At 60.0% G+C, this 17,639-nt stretch overlaps 1 protein-coding gene across 2 annotated transcripts in view; it reads left to right on the top strand.

The window, feature by feature from the left end:
* Positions 1-9,997: 9,997 nt before the first annotated feature.
* COL5A1 (collagen type V alpha 1 chain) overlaps positions 9,998-17,639 on the top strand; it is a 161,424-nt gene continuing 153,782 nt past the window's right edge. For both annotated transcript variants that reach the window (XM_065879585.1, XM_065879586.1), the window contains exon 1: positions 9,998-10,115. In XM_065879585.1, coding sequence (XP_065735657.1) covers positions 9,998-10,115 — 118 coding nt within the window. The remainder of the gene's footprint in view (positions 10,116-17,639) is intronic.

The following is a 17,639-nucleotide window of genomic DNA, read 5'->3' as shown; positions in this document are numbered from 1 at the left end:
AGGGGTGAGGGTTAAAGGTCGCGCAGCTGCCATGTCCCTTCCAGCCAACATTGCCACCCTCATCCTCCTCCCCCTCTGCAGGAACTCCGAGTCACTTGCAGCTCCACAGGCTCAGCTCAGGGACTGAGCTCAAAGATTCGGAGGAATGAATGAACTCGGTGTCTGGGTTGAACTCCACTTTGGGACACTCATTTTAAATTCTATATTCTCTTCTATTTCCTCTTATGGAAGAAAATCTAATCTGGGAGCTATTTCCATTCAAAATATTGGTTTCATACTAAAAATGAAAACAAATAAAACTAACCCCTACTGGAAAAAACAACAACCCCGGGCGGTGTTTGGCACCCCTGGGCACCGTGCCACCGCAGGCACGGCTCCACTGAGATGCATGTCCTCTCACCAGCTGCCTTGTCCCTGGCCTTGTCCCCTGCCGTTGGGGACCTTACCCTCGGGACGCAGGGAATGTAGTGCTCTTGCACCACTGGCCCGGCATTCCAACCCATGCTGGCTGCAGTGTCTTCTCAGTCTCCGCGCTGGGGAGTACCTGAAACTCCAGGCACGGAGGCCTCTTTTATTGTGTTCAGGACGGCGGAGGGTGGAATGGTGGCCCCTGTGAATGTGACCTTATTTGCAAAAGAAGTCTTTGCAGATGTAATGAAGTTAAGAATCTTGAGAGCAGGAGAGCATTCTGGATTACCCAGGTGGGACCTAAACGCCATCACGAGGATCCTTGTAAGAGAGGGAGGCTGAGGGAGATTAAAGAACAGACACACAGGAGGAGCCACGTGAAGATGACGGCCAAAACTGGAGTGATGTGGCCACAAGCCAAGGAATGCTGGAAGAGGCCAGCAGGAGACCCTTCCCTGGAGCCTCCAGCGGGAGGGCAGCTCTGGCACCTGGCTTTCAGAGAATACACTTCTGTTGTTTTAATCACCCGGTTTGTGGTTCATTTGTTACAGCAGCCCTGGGACACTAATACGAGGACCAGGGTGAAGATGATGACCACAGGACAGGAGCTTCTTTAAAATTAAGCACGATGGGGCTTCCCTGGTGGCGCAGTGGTTGAGAGTCCGCCTGCCGATGCAGGGGACGCGGGTTCGTGCCCCGGTCCGGGAAGACCCCATATGCCGCCGAGCGGCTGGGCCCGTGAGCCATGGCCGCTGAGCCTGCGCGTCCGGAGCCTGTGCTCCGCAACGGGAGAGGCCACAACAGTGAGAGGCCTGCGTACCACAAAAAATAAATAAATAAAAAAATAAAAATTAAGCATGGCTGTTTCAAGGAATGGGCATGGTATATTTGCCCTGCTTGGATGCTGTCCCACCCAGACCCACGCCACTGCTCTGAGAGGTGAAAAACAGATCTGAAGGTTTTTGCCCCAAATTAGCATCTGGTTTACTTTTCAGGAATACTGCTAAGTATAAAAATAGGCATCCCACCACGAAGCCTGTGCGAATTTAGGGCCCACCTTCCCCTTCCACTGCTGTTAAGTTCTTCTCATTTATTCATTTTTTAGTTTTATTTTTTAAGAGATTAACGTATTTATTCACAAGGCTAAGACACATTCCCTACAATTAGTGGCGGATGTTTGTTTTCACTTCGTGAATTCTTCTGTGACTGCCTTCTTATAAATTGAAGCACAGTTGATTTATCTCCTTGTTTATTTGTTAAGTGGCAGATTTTTGTGGTCCTCAACATGCAGCTGTCCTCGGGGCCAGGCGGAGAAGGCTTTAGGACCACCCAGGTTCCAGTCCCCACGCACCACATCCTCCTGGTGTCGCCCTCAGTTTCTGTGTGTGGCGTTGGTGAGAGGATGGGGCCAGGTGGACGTGTCCCGTGGCCAGGACTTTTGAAAGAGCAGGCAGCCCTGCTTCTCGGAGGTAGAGTGTGTTTGCATCTGATCCCTTAGTGGTGGTGGGTGCCGTGCGGGGAGGACCAGTCGGGAGAGACTCTATAGGGAGATGCAGGGGTCTGCGCCCCCCTCTCAGGGCCTTGGTGCTCTCACCTGTGAAAGGGGGGCACTGGCCTTTGACTCCTCACAGGACACAGCTGCTGAAATGCCAAGGGCCAGGCAAATGGGGACCGGGAGATGGCTGGGTAGGAGGATGTGAGAAGGGGGTGCTTGTGTGGAGAACAGAATATAGACCCACCCTGGGTGGGTCGAGGGCCCCCCGCGGTGGGGAACCTCGCTCCCCCATCTGTGGACAGGAGGGGAGACAGCACTTCCCCCCCTGGCTGCTGGGGGCCCCGCGAGGTGCCGGGCCCCGGACTCACATTCTGCAGTGGACAGCGTCCGTGACGAGGGTGCATAACGGGCGGGTCGGCTTCCTGGCTGGGCCCTGGGCTCCTGGCAAGTCCAGGCTGACCCCAGCCCCTGCCTCCCCATTCCCACCTCCATGCCCATTCTGGCCCCCTCGTTCCCCACACCTGCTCCTGCCTCTCTGAGCAGTCCTCCACCCTGCAGTCAGAGAACTTTCCAGAACACAACTCTGACGTAGCCTTTTCCTCTTAAAACCCTCTACGTGGCCCCGTTCTCCTTGGCAAGAGTCCACACTCCCTGCCTGGGCCAGCAGAGGCCCCCAGGCTCCCGGCCTCCTCCACTCTCTGCTCCATCACGGCCCGAAGTGCAGCCCCAAGAGTCTTCCGCTGCTCCTGGGTGTGTGTGTTCCCTCTGCTGGTGGGGACCATCCAGGGAGGACATCCCTGAGAGGTGGCACCAGGCCCTGAGCGACTCCTCTGCGACTTTGGGGTCTGAGCTTCAGCGTCACCTCCTCGGGGAGCCTCCAGCCCCCCAGAGGTCGCAGCCCTCGGATGCTAGCACACAGCCGTCTCTGCTTTCCCCACCAGGGCACCTGCCCTGCCCTGAGCCCCCAAGCCCCAGGCTCCGAGCTCCTGCTGCCAGTGGGGAGAACTGCCTCGGAGATGGTGTCTGACCAGGCTCCCGGCTCTGAGCCCGGGGCCCGCACACAGGGCCTTACAGGGAGGGTGAGGGCGGCAGGCCCAGGCAGGGGTCCACGCAGCTATGGCAAAGGCCCTTCTGAGCTGCTTTGAATCCACGCAAGGCAAAAGGGCCGGAAGCCCACCCACCAACCAGGCGTGGGAGTGGGCTTACCCCGCAGGGAGGGGCTCGGGGGACTCAGCTAGAGCCTCGGCAGCCGCCTCTCCCTGCAGGGCCACAGGAGTGCGGATCTCTGAGGGCAGCTCGGCAGCTGAAAGCTGAAAGCTGGAACCTCTCACGGTTTGCAAAGCACCTCTGCCGGCTCTCCTCTTCCTCAGCCCACAGACCCGAGAGGCACACAGGGCGCTGCGGCCAGGGAGCGGCCAGAGCTCGGACGTGGGGCTGGGCGCCCCTTGCCTCCACTCGCCGGTCAGCGCCTTAACCCCTCTGAGGTTCTGTTCCCTGATTGTGAGCACGTGCTCTGTGCCTGGAACAGTCCCTGCCTCATCCCCCCAGAGCAATCACGCAGCCTGCAAAGGGGTCTCTCCTGGCCCATTTTCCAGACCAGGAAGCTGGGGTCTGAGTCAGCTCCGTGTGCACAGAGGACCATTTGCTCCGGGCTCCGTGGACACCTGTGCCTTCCCCTCCCAAGGTGGGGTCCCGTGTGGGCCGGCGGGGAAGATGGGATGAGATCCTCAAGTTCGGCAGACGCTATCCTGGGCAGTCTAGAAACGCCCTTTACGTCTGGGGAACGGAGCCCTTTACCTCTGGGCAGCTCTCACTTACACAGACTGCTCTTACCGAGAGCCCACAGGGATTTTTCCAACTGACGTTTTTCTGGGCTGCAAACTCAACGTTTGTCTAGGAAACATCTCCAGGAGGGTAACCTGCCCAGCGAGTCTGAGGCCGGGAGAGGTAGATCCACATCCTGTTGTCTGAACAATCGTAAACTCGCTCTATGTGTCCAAAGTCCGACTGGTGCCCATCACGGTCTGTTTTGTCTGGAAATTCCATTATTTTGTGAAGCTTACTTGGCCCCGGATAGAAACATCGAGGGCATGACATGGAAACAGCCGTGCCGCACGGAGCAGGGAGGGAGCCACGCAGTGAGGGGCAGACAGGCCTGATTCACCCATCACATCTCAGCCGGTCCTGGGCGTGCCTGTTGTGGGCGGCTCCGGCAGTTTTGCTGTCCTGTCCCTGCCCTCGATGGGGGGCGGCTCCCTGGCCGTTGAGAACCATGCTGCCTGGCCTTGGGCCGGCGCTGTGCAGCCACGAAGAATTCCAGCCTCAGGTGGACCTGAGCGTCGGGTCTGCGCGAGGCCAGCGGCTGAGCGTTGAGTGGCTTGCTTGTACAGGGCTGCTGGTCCTGGACGTGAGCTCTGGGAGGGAAATAGCTCCTTTGCTGGACTCTGGGTTGGCTGGGTGAAGAGGCCTTCACTTCTTGGAGCTGTGTGGAAATTTTGACACAGTGGAGGGGGGCTTCACGGGTAAACCATTAGAGAAAACCCATAGAATTTTAGGTGCAATCACGGGGCCCTGGAGTGCAGTGTGACAGCCAGGACCAGAGCACAGACTCCTGATTCCCCGTGCCAACTCTTTCCAGCTCAGCCCCACTCACTCTCTGGTTCACCCAGCAAATGCAGCACAGGCTGGGGGCCGGCCCGGGATGCTGACCGAGATCAGGTCCCTGGAGGGAGGGACCACGTGGCATGACCACGTGGCCTTCCGAGGCCCGGCTCCACCCACGGTACTGGGCTGCATCTGCCCACACTTGTCACGGGGACTGTGGTGCATTTCCCTGCAGCCCTGGGCCTCTCCTCGGGGAGGGCAAGGTGCTGTGGTTAGGGATGGACAGAGGAGACCCTGGCACGGAGCCTCTGCAGGAGGTGGCTCTGTCTTAGCCGCATTCTGCCTCCTCACGCCGCCCGCCCCCGCACTCCCTTGCCCGGTGTGGACAGCATCACAGACAAGACACTTAGCTCCACGTGCAGAAGGGGCGAGATCGTCAGCAGGCCTGGACCAACAGCCAGGGTGAGCCGCCATCCAGGTCCCTCCCGCTGGACAGGGTCCTGCCCCCACCCTCACGGGCATCAGAATGTCCCTGTTGTTCTGGAGAACAGAGAGCCCCCATCCCTGGGTGTCTCCAAGAGGCCCGCAGACTAGGATTGCCAAGGTGTTGTGGGCTGAATTAGGTGCCTCCCTTCCAGATTCTCCTATTGAACCCCAACCCGCAGCACCTCAGGACGTGACTGTCTTTGGTGAAAGGGCCTTTAAACAAGAGACACAGGGAATATGAAGCCATCTTCATTTTAAGGCGAACTCGTCCAATGTGACTGGTTGTCCTCATAGGAAGAGGTGAGGACAAATCTGCACAGAGGGAAGATGCGGGGAGAAGAGGATCGTCTTCAAGCCCAGGAGCTGCCTCAGGAGAACCAGCCCTGTCCACACCCTGAGCTCGACCTCCAGCCTCCGGGATGAGACAGTACATTTCTGTTGTTCAAGCCACCCGGTCTGGGGCACTTTGTTATAGTGGCCCTAGGAAACTGATACTCTGAGAAGCCTGGCATCTTGGGAGCTGCCCTTGGCCGTTGGCCGGCCTGGCTAGGCTCTCTCCCCGGCTCCTCCACTGTGTCAAAGTGGAGGCCTTAAAGCGGTGGATTTCCCCTAGTAGCTGTGGAGAGTCCCCTGGGATTAACAGCCACCCCACCCCAGCATGGAGGGAGAGCCCTGCTGACTGGGTGGGCGGGGCAGCAGCCCCTGGTGTGCTGAAGCTCCAGCACTGCAGGGCGCAGTGGGCAGGGCCCAGGGCTGGAAGGTCAGTCGGGGGCAGCGCAGGCAGAGGAGGGGGACCCTGGAGCCAGCCTGGCGGCCCTCTGACCGACAGCGCCCCTCGTCCTGGAGAGCAGGCTCACAGGGGGTTGGGGGCTCCGGCAGGAGCTCTGGGCTCAGGCTTGGCCACCCCTCCCCCTACTTTTGGACCTGGAGCAGGTCTCACGTCTCCCAGCTTCCGCGTCCTCCTGCGCCCAAGGGAGCGATTTTACTCTATTGAGCCAGTGGTGCAGGTGAATGGGGCGAAGCCCTGAAGGATCCAGCAGGAGGCTCAGAGGCGTCGCAGGAAGACCACCCAGCTGCAGGATGCAGGGGGAAGGAGGGGGCACCGGGGCCTCCCACTGCCCAGCAGGGCTTTTTAGGCCTTCCTGCCTGGCTTCTCCTCCAAGCTCCACAGGGATCCCCGGAGGCCGGCTTCTCACCCCACTTCCCAGGAAGCAGCACTGGGGATCAGAGGTGAGGTCTCACTGGCCCAAGTTCCCCTGGCCGGCGGTTCCTGATGCTGGAGTTGCAGCTGAGTCGGGAACTCTGGAGTTGGTCTGGCCCCAGACACCCCCCTGCAGGATGCAGCTGTGGCCATGGGTGCGGGGTGCAGGTTTGGAGCATCCTCCTTGGGCAGCCTGAGGGAACCTCGAGGCCACTTCCACTGCTGTGAGTAACTGGGGGCAGCTCTAGCCCCTCAGTCCACCAGGCAGCAGCTCCCCAGTCCCTCCTGGGCCCAGTGGGCCATGACCTCTTGTAGGGCAAGCAGGTCACCGGGTTCCTCCACCTGCTCTGTGGGTCTGTGAGCACCCGCCTGTGAGAGGCGGAAGGAGAGAAGGAGCCCAGTTGTCCCGGAGGGCTTCCCCAGGCTTTCCCCAGCCAGGCGATGACCCTGGGAGGCTGGGTGGTCCCTTAAGTTGGGAGGGTGGGAAATGAAACAACCCACAAGAGGGTAACACTTGGGGCTTGTCATGGACGCTGAGAGCCACAACTCTGCCACTTGAGAAAAATCAATGAGGGGGGGACTTCTCTGGCAGTCCAGTGGTTAAGAACCTCCTTCCGGTGCAGGGGACTCGGGTTCGATCCCTGGTCTGGGAACTAAGATCCCAAACGCCGCAGGGCAACTAAGCCTGCGCGCCACAGCTACAGAGCCCATGTGCTCTGGAGCCCATGAGCCACAACTAGAGAGAAGCCCATGCGCCCCAACAAAGAGCCCCCACGCCGCAGTGAAAAGATTCCGCGTGCCACAACTAAGACCCGACACAGCCAAGAAAAAAAAAAAAAATCATTGAGGAGAACTTACAGCAGGGGAAGGAGAAGGTGGGCAGCAGGTCCCAGGTGCAAAGCTGGGGGCACACCCGGCCTGCCAGGCACTGTGGGAGATACACAACCATGGGTGACCAGGGGTGTGCAGAGCCCTGGATGGCGGTGAGTCCCTCCCAGGCTGGAGTACCATGAGTAGAAGTCCACGCACAGGGAGGGACCGGGTGGGAACGTGGCAGTAATTTCAGGAGGGGAGGGAGGCACACAGGCAAGCAGGTTCTGCTCACCGTACAGGAGTTGAGGGGAAGAGACTGGGTTGGGGGCTGGCCAGGGGGCTGGGTGCCTTTGCTCACTGCAGACATCCTAGAGCCCAGAGTGAAAGAAACAGTTTTCAAAGGACTCTCCAATTTAATCAGTTATGGGAGGGCCAAGGGATGCTGCTTGGGGTCAACCACCACCGGGCATTGTTGCAAGGATTTGGGCAAGGCGATCTGCACCTTTCCCGCCCGAAGGTAACTCTGGTTTCAAATTCAGGCTCGGCCACGGATGGATGGGCTGGTACTTTGGGTTAGTCCTTTACCCTCTCTGATCCCCAATTTCCTTGTCTGTAGAGGGGAGAAATGACAGTATTCCCTACTGCTGTGTGTGACCTGATGCAAGAGTGGCTTTAAAGTGGGAAACACATGTGGCTGGCTGGTACTTCTGCTGTTCCCACTGGAATAACAATCGTGACCAGGCATCACGGTTACTCTCCTACAGTCCTGGGCAGACAGGCCAGGCTGCTCAGTTTGGGGATTTTTTTCGAGTTTTCCAGTGGGAGAGAAACTTACCTCCTCAGCCAAGTCTAGGTGTGGATGAGCCCACCTTTGTCTCAAGCTTTCTCATGACTGTGAGCTCAGCTCTCTGGGGGACCCTGGGTGTCCCTTGACTATCAGCTCTTGAGGGACCAGATGCCCGCCCTGAGTTCCAGGTGTTGGGAGGGCTGGCTGGCCAGCACAGAGGCACCTGTAACTGTCACAGAAGGAGCACCCTGTGCCCTTGGGGGAAACTGGAGCCCTGAGTCTGTACTATCTTCTGATAACTAGACCACTGGCCTATGGTAGTATCCCAAGTCTTTGGGAGAAGCTGGCCTTCCCCTGGTGGGGGGGTCGTTCCAGGGGCCAGGTGGAGCTGGGGGCTCAGGGAGTGTCTGATGGAATTTCTCTCTCATTAAGGCACACAAAGGACCAGCTCCAGCGGAACCAACACACACAACTTACACGCACACACACATTTCCCCGATCATATATGTGATTTATACAGGTTGTAAAACAACAACAAAGGACTATAAAAAACCAGAAAGACCGTTTAGCTTTACTTTGCGAGTCTCATCCTTTTCCCGAGCAACATTTAGTGCCGCCGCGAAGGGTACGTGGGGCAGATGTGGACCATCAGGGTAGCACCAGTGAACCACCACCTGGCTCAAGAGGCAGTATGTGGCCATCCCAGCAAACCTAACCTCTACCCACCTCCCCTCCCTTCCTGTTTCCAGAATGATGGGAATTAAAGGGCATTTGGGGAGTTTCACATCCAGTCTGGAGATGTAACTGGAGTATCACTGGCTGAACTGTTTGTTCAAAGGGGATGCGGATGGCTTAGGGTTTGAAAAGCCCCCTGACTCACCTTCCCTCCTCTTTAAAAACCAGCTCTGTTGCTCTTCGAGGAAGGGGTGTGAGCGGGGTTTCAGCAGGTTATGTGGGGAGCCAGGTGGGAGGGGCTGCTACCGGCCACCGGAGCTTGGCAGGCATCCTGCTCCAGGGAGACCTCACCAAGGCTTAAAGAAGCGGAGGGAGAGAGGCAGTGTCAGTGCCAGGGCAGCAGCGCCCCAACCCCTCACCCCTCTGCCTGCTGTCACCTCCCCAAGGGGTGTCTTCTTTGCTTTCCTTTTTGTGGCAGAGGGGTCTCCACGCAGTAGGAGGGAGTGAGCGGGGAGCGGGTGCTGGCCAAGTTCGCCTGATTAATATCCAGGATATGTGGCGTCCGAGCTCCCTCGGAGAACTCTTGGGAGCCTCGACCCCAGCCTGGGCACGGATGCCCAATCTGCAGTGGGGGAAGGTGGAGGGCGGGTCGTCTCTCTCGGGGTGGACATGTCTGCCACAGTCTTGGGCGCCCCGATCTGGCTGGATTGGAAGTTCAGTCTCCACCCAGAAGAGGAGCTCTGAACTCCAAGTAAACGAAAAAGGCGGGGTGAGCGGCAACGTCCTTTTTAAACCCCAAATGATCGAACTCGGGGCCCCTCCACACTGGTTCTGGGGCTCGGCCAGGTGCGGGCACCTGTGGGGGGGGGGGAAGCGCGGTGCGGCGTGGGCCGCCGGGTCCCGTCCGCCCGCGCTCGCCTGCAGAGCGGGGGGCGCCGGGCCCTCGCCGAGTCCCCGCCCGCCCCGGGCCAGCCCCTTCCTCGCTGCCGCTCGCCCGCTGGCCCCACCCCCTCGCCCGCTGCGCCCAGTGGGAGGCGGGGGCCGGCCCGGCCGAGCCGAGCGCCGGCTCTGATTTGCTGCGGGCGCGGGGGAGCCACGGCCTCCTCGGGTGCCGTCCCCGAGAGAGGGAGGGAGGGAAAGGGGGAAAAGTGCTCGGCGCCCGAGGCGAGGTCCGCACTCCTCGTTCGTCCCCGCGGCCGGCGCAGGACCTCACTCGAGCGCAGCGCCCACGGGGAGCGAGTCGCGGGGCGGCGGCGGCGGCGGCGAGGAGGAGGCCAGAAGGAGTCGGAGGAGGCGGGGGAGGTCAGGGCGAGCGAGCCGAGCGGGGTCCCGGCCGCCCCGCGGGCCAAGGTCGAGCCCTCCCGCCCGTGGGCGAGCGCGCCAGCCGACCCTCCAGAGAGCCACCGCCACAAAGAGAACGGGTCGGCGGCTGCTCCCATGATTCCCTAAAGTTGTGCCGGCCCCGCTGAGTTGTGCCCCGCGCCCCGTGCGTCCCCGCGCGCCCAACCCGCGCCCGCGCCCCGCCGGCATGGACGTCCACACCCGCTGGAAAGCGCGCAGCCCGCTCCTCCCGGGCGCCCCGCTGCTGTCCCCGCCGTTGCTGCTGCTGCTGCTGCTGCTGTGGGCGCCGCCTCCGAGCCGCGCAGGTAAGGGCGCTGGGCGCTCGGGCGCGGGGGGCCGGGGGGCCGGGGCCGGCGCGGCTGTCATCCCCGGGCGCCCGGCCTCTTCCGCGCGTGCACGACCTTCCCCCACTGGGCTGTGGAATGCACGGGCCGGGACTCCGAATGCCATTCGTTGGGGGCCCCGGAGAGGGAAACGCGCCGGCACAATACTCCCCACGGCAAACGGGCCGGCGGGTGGGGCTGTCGGGGAGCCGAGGAAGGGCTCTGCGTTGGATCAGCCGGAGGGCTTGTCCACCAGGCAGGCAAACTTTTGTCCCGAAACTTTGCGTTCTCTGTCCCACATCACAAGCGCGCAGCTCTGGCCCACACGGCCCCGCTGCAGAACTTCCTTTCCTGAAACCCGGGAAGGGTCGCCCCCTAGAGTCGCAGCGGGCCAGTTCCGGCCGGGCCTCCTGGGATGGGGGGCCGCTGGGGAGAATCCCAGCAGCTGAGCCCCCCAGCCCAGGACTTCTCCGAGCACCCTCTTCCTCTGCCTCCAGACCCGGCTGACTCTCCCTTTCCCAGGGAACAGAGCTTCCTGTGGTCCCCACCATCTGAGCACTCAGTGAGTGGTACTGGGGAGCCCCAGGGAGGGGTGGTGGAGAAGCCCTGCTCTAATCCCACCTCTCGACCTCCTGGAAGGCAGTTTTTCTTGGGTTAGCTGCCCAGAGACGGGATTCTTGGAGCAAAGGCGGGAGATGCTCTCGGAGTCTTGGCTGTGAGGGGTTCAGATGACACACAGATGTGGGACTCCTTCTGCCAGAGGTCTGCCCTTAGAAGGAGCTGTCTCCGGTGGATGGCGTCCACCAGGCCAGCACTGACAGTGTGCCTGCCTAGATGCTTGCAGTACCAGCTCTCTCCCACACAGCTTCCTGACGGGACAGTGGTTTTTCTAAGCATCACCTTTTGTGGTGACCTGTGGGATGGGACCTCACAAGCCTCAGTCGTCGGAGCCCGAGGCCCCGCAAGTCCTCTGGGGCCCCATTAACAGATGCAGAGACGAGGCTCAGAGCCGCTATTGCAGGGTCAAGGGAAGTGCGGGCAGAGGGATGGGACAGTGGCTCAGTGGACAGCAGGACCAGCCGGGGTCCCCTGTGAGAAGACACCGCTTTACTGCCTTCGCTCTTCTCTCCTCCGCTTTGTCATTTGAAGACATGTGGGAAGAATCACTTCCGTGTTCCACTTGCCAGTTAAGACATTCTGTCCCTTTTTCCTGGTACAGTGAGTGCTTGGTGGGCCAGAGGGGGTGAGCAGGAATCAGGGTGTCCAGCCAGTCAGGGGCTGGGGGAGCGGAGGGGAGCCTGGCCTGGCTCTGGGGACCTGGGATCTTAGCCCTGGGCTACCACCTACGTGCCCTGGATCCCAGGCTAACTGGCTTTGTGTTTCCCCCGGGGTCACTGGAGGTGGGGGACAGTAGCGGCCTCCAGAAAAGTGGCACGGAGCAGGGTGGGGATGTGGTCATGGGACCCCTGTAGGCCCAGGGCCATAGCCCTGTCCCAGCTCCTCTGCCGGGCTTTCCTCTAGGAAGTCAGGTGGGAATCCTTCAGGAGAGTCGCCACCCCCAAAAGCCGGGGCTGGGCACTGGCTGGGGAGCACACAGAGCATGCGTTCGCCTGGGTTTGGGGTCGGCTGTCTGTACCACTCCCCATCTCTGCCCCCCGCCCGTCTCCGGTTTCCCTTCCTAACTGAGTGTGGCGTGAGGTGGATGCCTGGACCGTGGCTGTAGAGCTGGACATTTTGCTCTTGTCGAAAAGACGCTGAGAGCCTGTGAAGAAGCCAGCCCTCTGGGTGGGTTTCACAGACCTCCCCTCACCGCCACGAGGGTGGGACCCTTTTGGAAGTCATCGTCAGTGCGTGGCCAGCGGGAACGGCTGTCCACTGACATGCGGGGGCGGGCGGGGGGGCAGGAGAGGCCGTCTGCAGGCAGCTCGTCTCTTCTCCATTTTGAGATCCACCAGATGTTTTTTGAGTTCCCTCTGAACATGGCTCTTTTTCCTACCTTCTTCTTGGCCAAGCGTGTGAAGGAATGAAAAGTCAGATCGCATTTGGGGCCGTTTAACATTGTAACGGGTAAAGGAGAGTAAGTGAAATGAAACATGACCCCAATATTTGGAAATTGAGGTCATCTCCTCGGCACATCATTGGTTGGCGCCAGTCACGTGATCGCTGTTGGCAATAATTTGGTGGGAAGAGTTGTCCAAATTTTGTGGGACTTGACAGACATCGCATGGTTAAATTTCCTCTGACTCAGTCAAGTTGGCTGAAAAGACAGCCTTTTCCATCTCCTCCTCCCCTTCCCCCTCCTCCCCATAAGAGAGCAGTCAGTGGGAGGAGTTCAGAAGCCAAGCTGATTCCCCGAAGCCCTCTATCTCCTCTGGTCCAGATTTTAGTGGCTGCAGGGCTTGGAGCTCGGGTCGCCGCCCAGCGCTGTGACCACCCGGCAGTGGCCACGGGCAGGAGTTTCTTCCTTGGGAGGAAGCACAGAGTTCCCTTGTCCTGTGATGTCGCTCCATGGCTGTTCCTGGGGTGCTGGCCAGAGCCTGCCCCGTTACCCCACCCTTCAGATATCTCTGGACTCTCACGCAGCCACGCCCTTAGCCGAGCACAGCTGATGCCCGCCTGCCCCGCCCCTGCCCTCCGGCTGTCTGGCCCCGTCTCCCACCCCAGCCTCTTCCCTGGGCCACGGACATTGTTGGGTGGAGCAGAGGGGTGTGGGGAACCGACACCCACTGCCCCCTGCCCCTCACTGAATAACGGTGACAGTGAGCGCAGACTCGCTCTGAGCCCCCGAGGGTCGAGGATGAGTCACGCGCACCCCGAGGCCCCACTGCTGTGCCCACAGTGGAGCCTGGGATTTGCAGTGCGGAGCAGGGCAGGGTCCCTGGCCCCTGGGACGCCCGCACCCGTGGTACCGATTGGAATGAATTTGCTGGCATTTGCCTGGTCTGCTCTTAGCCCTGTGCCCACATCATCTCCTTGGACCCTCAGCCCGGCCTGCAAGGTGAGGGGGGGTGCTGGCACTCTGAGAGGCCCAGGGAACAGGGGGCTGGGACTGCACGCTCTGGGTCAGTCTGGTCTCTGCACCTGGGCGCTGAGTGCGCTTCTCCACGGGGGAGGCCCAGTGCCTGGAGCTGCTGTCAGCCTGGGGCTCGGCCCAGACACGGCCCTGGGACCAGGGAGGGGTTCCATTGGGCCCCAGCAGACTGTTTCGGTTCCTTCCTGCCCCCTACACCCCTGCTTTTTATCCGAATGCTATCAAGGGGCACCCGGGGCCTGCAGTCTCCACTCCGCTTTCACCAGGCCCTTCACTCACTGGCGTGACCCGATGACCCCTGGAGGCTTTGCCTGCGCCGGCCCTGCTTGTGGGAAGGCTGAGGTGACAGAGCGCCCGGCTCCAGGGCCCACAGGCTGCTGCGAGGCACGCATGTGGACACCGTTGGTTGTACTGTTCATTCTCCTGCCCAGCGTGTCTGGAGGGTTGGCCCCTTGGGGAGATCTGGGGCAGCTTCCTGGAGGAGGTGTTGCTAAACTTGACCTTTCCTTTCTTCCCCTTCCTTTTGTTCCAAAGGGCCTCCTTCGCAGGTGCCCTCCTCCACCTCTGGCTTTTGTCTCCTCCGTGCCTCTTCCCCGCAGACATCCCACCCCACCGCTTCACTGTTCTCCCGGAGCTGCTTCCCTTGGCTGGAAAGCCCCTCATTAACTTGGTTGGCAGGGCGCCTCCAGCACCGCCTGCCCCGGCAGTGCTGTGCCAGCAGAAGTGGCCGCTGTGAGATAGAGGGGGCCTCTGAGGGGACAGGAGGGAGGCCGGGGCCTTCCTTAACCCTCTCTGGGTTAAGAGATGATCTGAGGGATGCCGCCTGCCCTGGCCTGGGCGGGTCCTGCGCACTTTGGGTCCCCTGTTTGGGGAGGCAGGGGCGTGGGGGGGACAGTCCTTGGCAGTCAGATTGTTGAACCCAGGGCAGCGTGGACGGTTCCTCTGCCTCTAAGGGGTTGGCTGGGCGGGGGCCAGCCACCGTGCCTCAGCTTTCCTCTCTGGGAAACGGGGAGAAACGGCTTTCTCGCTTTGAGGGTGGTTATGGAGACTGAGGCGATCTACGGAGACCGCGTGTGGAATGTCGAGGCACAGGAAGCCCTGATGAGTGGAGGGTCTTATTGTAGCTACTGTTATGGGTGGCGTTTCTGCAAAAGGAAAAAGCGCAGGGTTGCCACGATCCTCTCTAAATGCGAGTATTCCAGCGGGAGCCCAGCTGAGGGAGGCGTGTCTGTCCAAGGAGGCTCTGGGGGCTGGTGAGACCCCCAGGCCTCTGCCACCCACAAGTGACTCAGCCCGGGCCCCCCCTCACTCTCCTCAGCACCCCCATATGCTCCGTGGGTCCATTTCCCACGACACCTCGTGGGGTCGCAGTGAAGGTCACCCCAGGCAGCGTACGTGAAAATGCTTTACAAGCCCGTTGGAGGGTTGTACGCCTGTGTGTGCGTTTGTGTGTATGTGTCCAAGCGTGTGTGTACATGTGATGTGAGTGTTCCCTTGGATGCATGTGTGTGACGTGTCCGTGCGTGTGTGGGTGTACACGTGTACACGAGTATGCACGCCCACATCCACGCACAGGTCCATGTGTTTTCAGGGTCTGCTCAGGCGGGGCCTGGTGTGTTTGAGGTTCTCACGGCAAGGCCGCATCTCTCTCCTTATCGTGCCCCACCCCTGCGGGACTGGAGACGAGGAGATGACTCGTGGCCACGGAGCCCACTGGGCAGCCACGAGGCGTCGGGTCCAGCCCCGGCACAGACTCAGTCCAGCTGGGTCTGATCATCTAGTCTCTTTTTGCTCACAGGAGGGCGATGTTATATTATAGCTTCTGCTTCTCCCTCTGTTTATTTCTCCCTTGTAATCGACTCATCTGGTGTCAGCCCTTGGCCAAATGTTGGTTTTAAGCTTTCTGGCCTGGCTCGTGGAGACACTGAGGTCCTGAAGGTGGAGCCTGCGTTGGCCCTTCTCCCAGGCAGAGCTGCCCCTGCCACGGGACACGGCATGGAGACCCGGTGTGGGTGACGGCTCGGGGCCGGCGTCCCGCCCCACCCCCGCCAGCAGTGCACTTTGCCTCAGTTTCCCTATCTGCAGGAAGGGGTGATGGCTGTGACTCCTGCAGGATTTTCGAGAGGGTTCAGCGCATCGCGTGTCCAAAGCACAGAGCAAGCCCCTGTCACTATTACGTCCTCCCTGGGCCCCCAGGCAGCAGCAGGTCTGGGGTCCAGGGTGAGTTCTTGGCTCTGCTCACTGGCTGGCTGTATGAGTCACCCCTTCTGTCCTGTGAACCGTGGTGCCCCCTCGCGGGTGAGCATGAAAAGGGGTTACACAGCCCCCGGTGAGCTTACTGGAGCCCTTGCCGCTACTTTTGCGGTCCGAGCCCCAGCATGGAGGCGCCTGCATCCCGGAGCAGTCGTGGGGCGGGTCACATGCAGCACGCCGCTCCCCTTATTCCTCAGGCCACCCCCACTGTACAAGGAGGAATGGGGGCCTCAGGGATGGGAATGGACCTGCCCATGTCCCGCCTCAAAGACTCTGGTCTTCTGCCCCAGAGACATGACGGTGGGTGATGGCTGGTGATCTGGAAGGACATCTGGGGCGGGTGCGTTGGGGGTTTTGCTAACTCAGACGTTGTTCCTGCACCCGCGCGGCCCCAGCGTCTGGGGCAAAGCCCATAGAATGAATGAATGAATGCTCCGTTGGATGCGTGGGGATTCGTGGTGGGGTGATGGGGGGGTTGCTCCGTGTTACATGTCATGCTGTCTGAGCCGTCATCCCATCAGCTTAGACTCACCCGCTAGTTTTTCTGGCAGGTTCCCAACCTATGTCATAACCCACAGTAGGAGTAAATGTCGCCACTCTTTGGTGACTCAGACCTAAGAAATGGTACCACAGTCTGACCCACTTTTCTCCACGTCTCATTACACAGAGCTCCAGGGGCCCGTTTCCTGCGATGTCTCTATGCATGAAATGGGGGATTCCTTTATTTCCTGTCTCCTAGACCTGTGTTCTTTTGGGGGAAATTCACTCTTCTGTCCTGTTCTTTTCTGCCAGCACCTTGGCAATAGGGATTTTATTGGTCTCTATTAAATTTTTAATAAATGCTATAAAATGACATCAAAATGTGCGTGTGTGACGGGAGTGATTTAACTAAAAACTCTGACTCTTGCATTGGAAGACTAGTGACCTAACAATGAAAAAGAGTGAGCATTTTAATCTGAATGGAAGGTGGGAAGCCATTGTCTTCCACTCTGCTGGCAGGGTAACCCAGAGCTCCGTGGGTGGGTGAGGCTTTAGTGGAATCCTTTCCTGTGTGGGTGCAGAGGAAATGCAGGAGAGGCTGGTCCTTTGTGGAGAAACTCCGGAGTGACAGTGGCTGTGCTTGAAGCATTTGCAGACCTCTAATGTGAGGCAGACCTGTGCCGGGCACCAGGCAGCAGGTGCACAGGTGAGCGGTAGGTAGGTGAGCATCCCAGCCCTGCAGGAGTTTCCGGTGCAGTGAGGGAATCAGACCTGTGAACAGGCGATTGTATCCAGTGAAGTGCGAAGTGGGAGGTAGTGAAACATTCATCAGCTAGTAGAGTGGTGCCACCAGACAATCAGGGGGAGGCACCCGCCAGCCCTTAGGCCACTGGCCAATCAGGGGGAGGTACTTGCCAGCCCCCAGTGGGGCTCTGGCCAATCAGAGGGAGGTACCTGCCAGTCCCAGTGGGGCTCTGGCCAATCAGAGGGAGGCACTTGCCAGCCCCTGGGCCACTGGCCAGTCAGAGGGAGGCACCTGCCAGCCCCTGGGTCACTGGCCAATCAGAGGGAGGTACCTGCCAGCCCCAGTGGGGCTCTGGCCACTCAGAGAGAGGTACCTGCCAGCCTCAGTGGGCCACTGGCCAATCAGAGGGAGGTACCTGCCAGCCCCAGTGGGGCTCTGGCCAATCAGAGACCAGCCCGTTTTGCCAGGGCCTGCGGCTTTTGGGGTCCCACCCAATGAGTTTGAAGGCAGGAGTCCCTTGGTGGAGGCAAGTGGCACTTTCCCATGTGTGTCTGTCCTCTGACTCCGGTTCATATTTAACCAAACCCTGCTCTGGGGTGTTACCTGTGGAGTGCCCTGCTCTGGGGTGCACCTGGACCAGGTGGGGTTGGCCCCATCCTGCAGATGTGCAAGGGGAGGCCGTGTGGGCCCAGCTGGCACAAAGGAGTGATGGTTGCCCTCTGTATCCCAGTGAAAATCACGCCCCGCCTTGGTGTAGGTCATTACCGGCATATAAACTGATACTAGGTGCCAGGTGAGGGGAGCTCCAGCAGCTTCCAGCTCTTCTTTGCCGTGGGACAGTCCCTTGGTGGCAGGGTCCTTGTGCTTCCGGAAGAGGTCCACGGCCTCCACCAACTGTGAGTAGCCTCTGCACCTCGGCCTCAATTCCTCCTTCACTTTTGATGCATAAAACTGGGTGTGCGTACAGTCCTGTCTTGCTAAATGTCAAGGTCTTCTT

Source organism: Phocoena phocoena, chromosome 6, assembly GCF_963924675.1.
Source record: "Phocoena phocoena chromosome 6, mPhoPho1.1, whole genome shotgun sequence".
Lineage (NCBI taxonomy): Eukaryota > Metazoa > Chordata > Mammalia > Artiodactyla > Phocoenidae > Phocoena > Phocoena phocoena.
The sequence above is the reverse complement of the archived record's forward strand: the minus strand, read 5'-3'. Positions and strand labels throughout refer to the sequence as shown.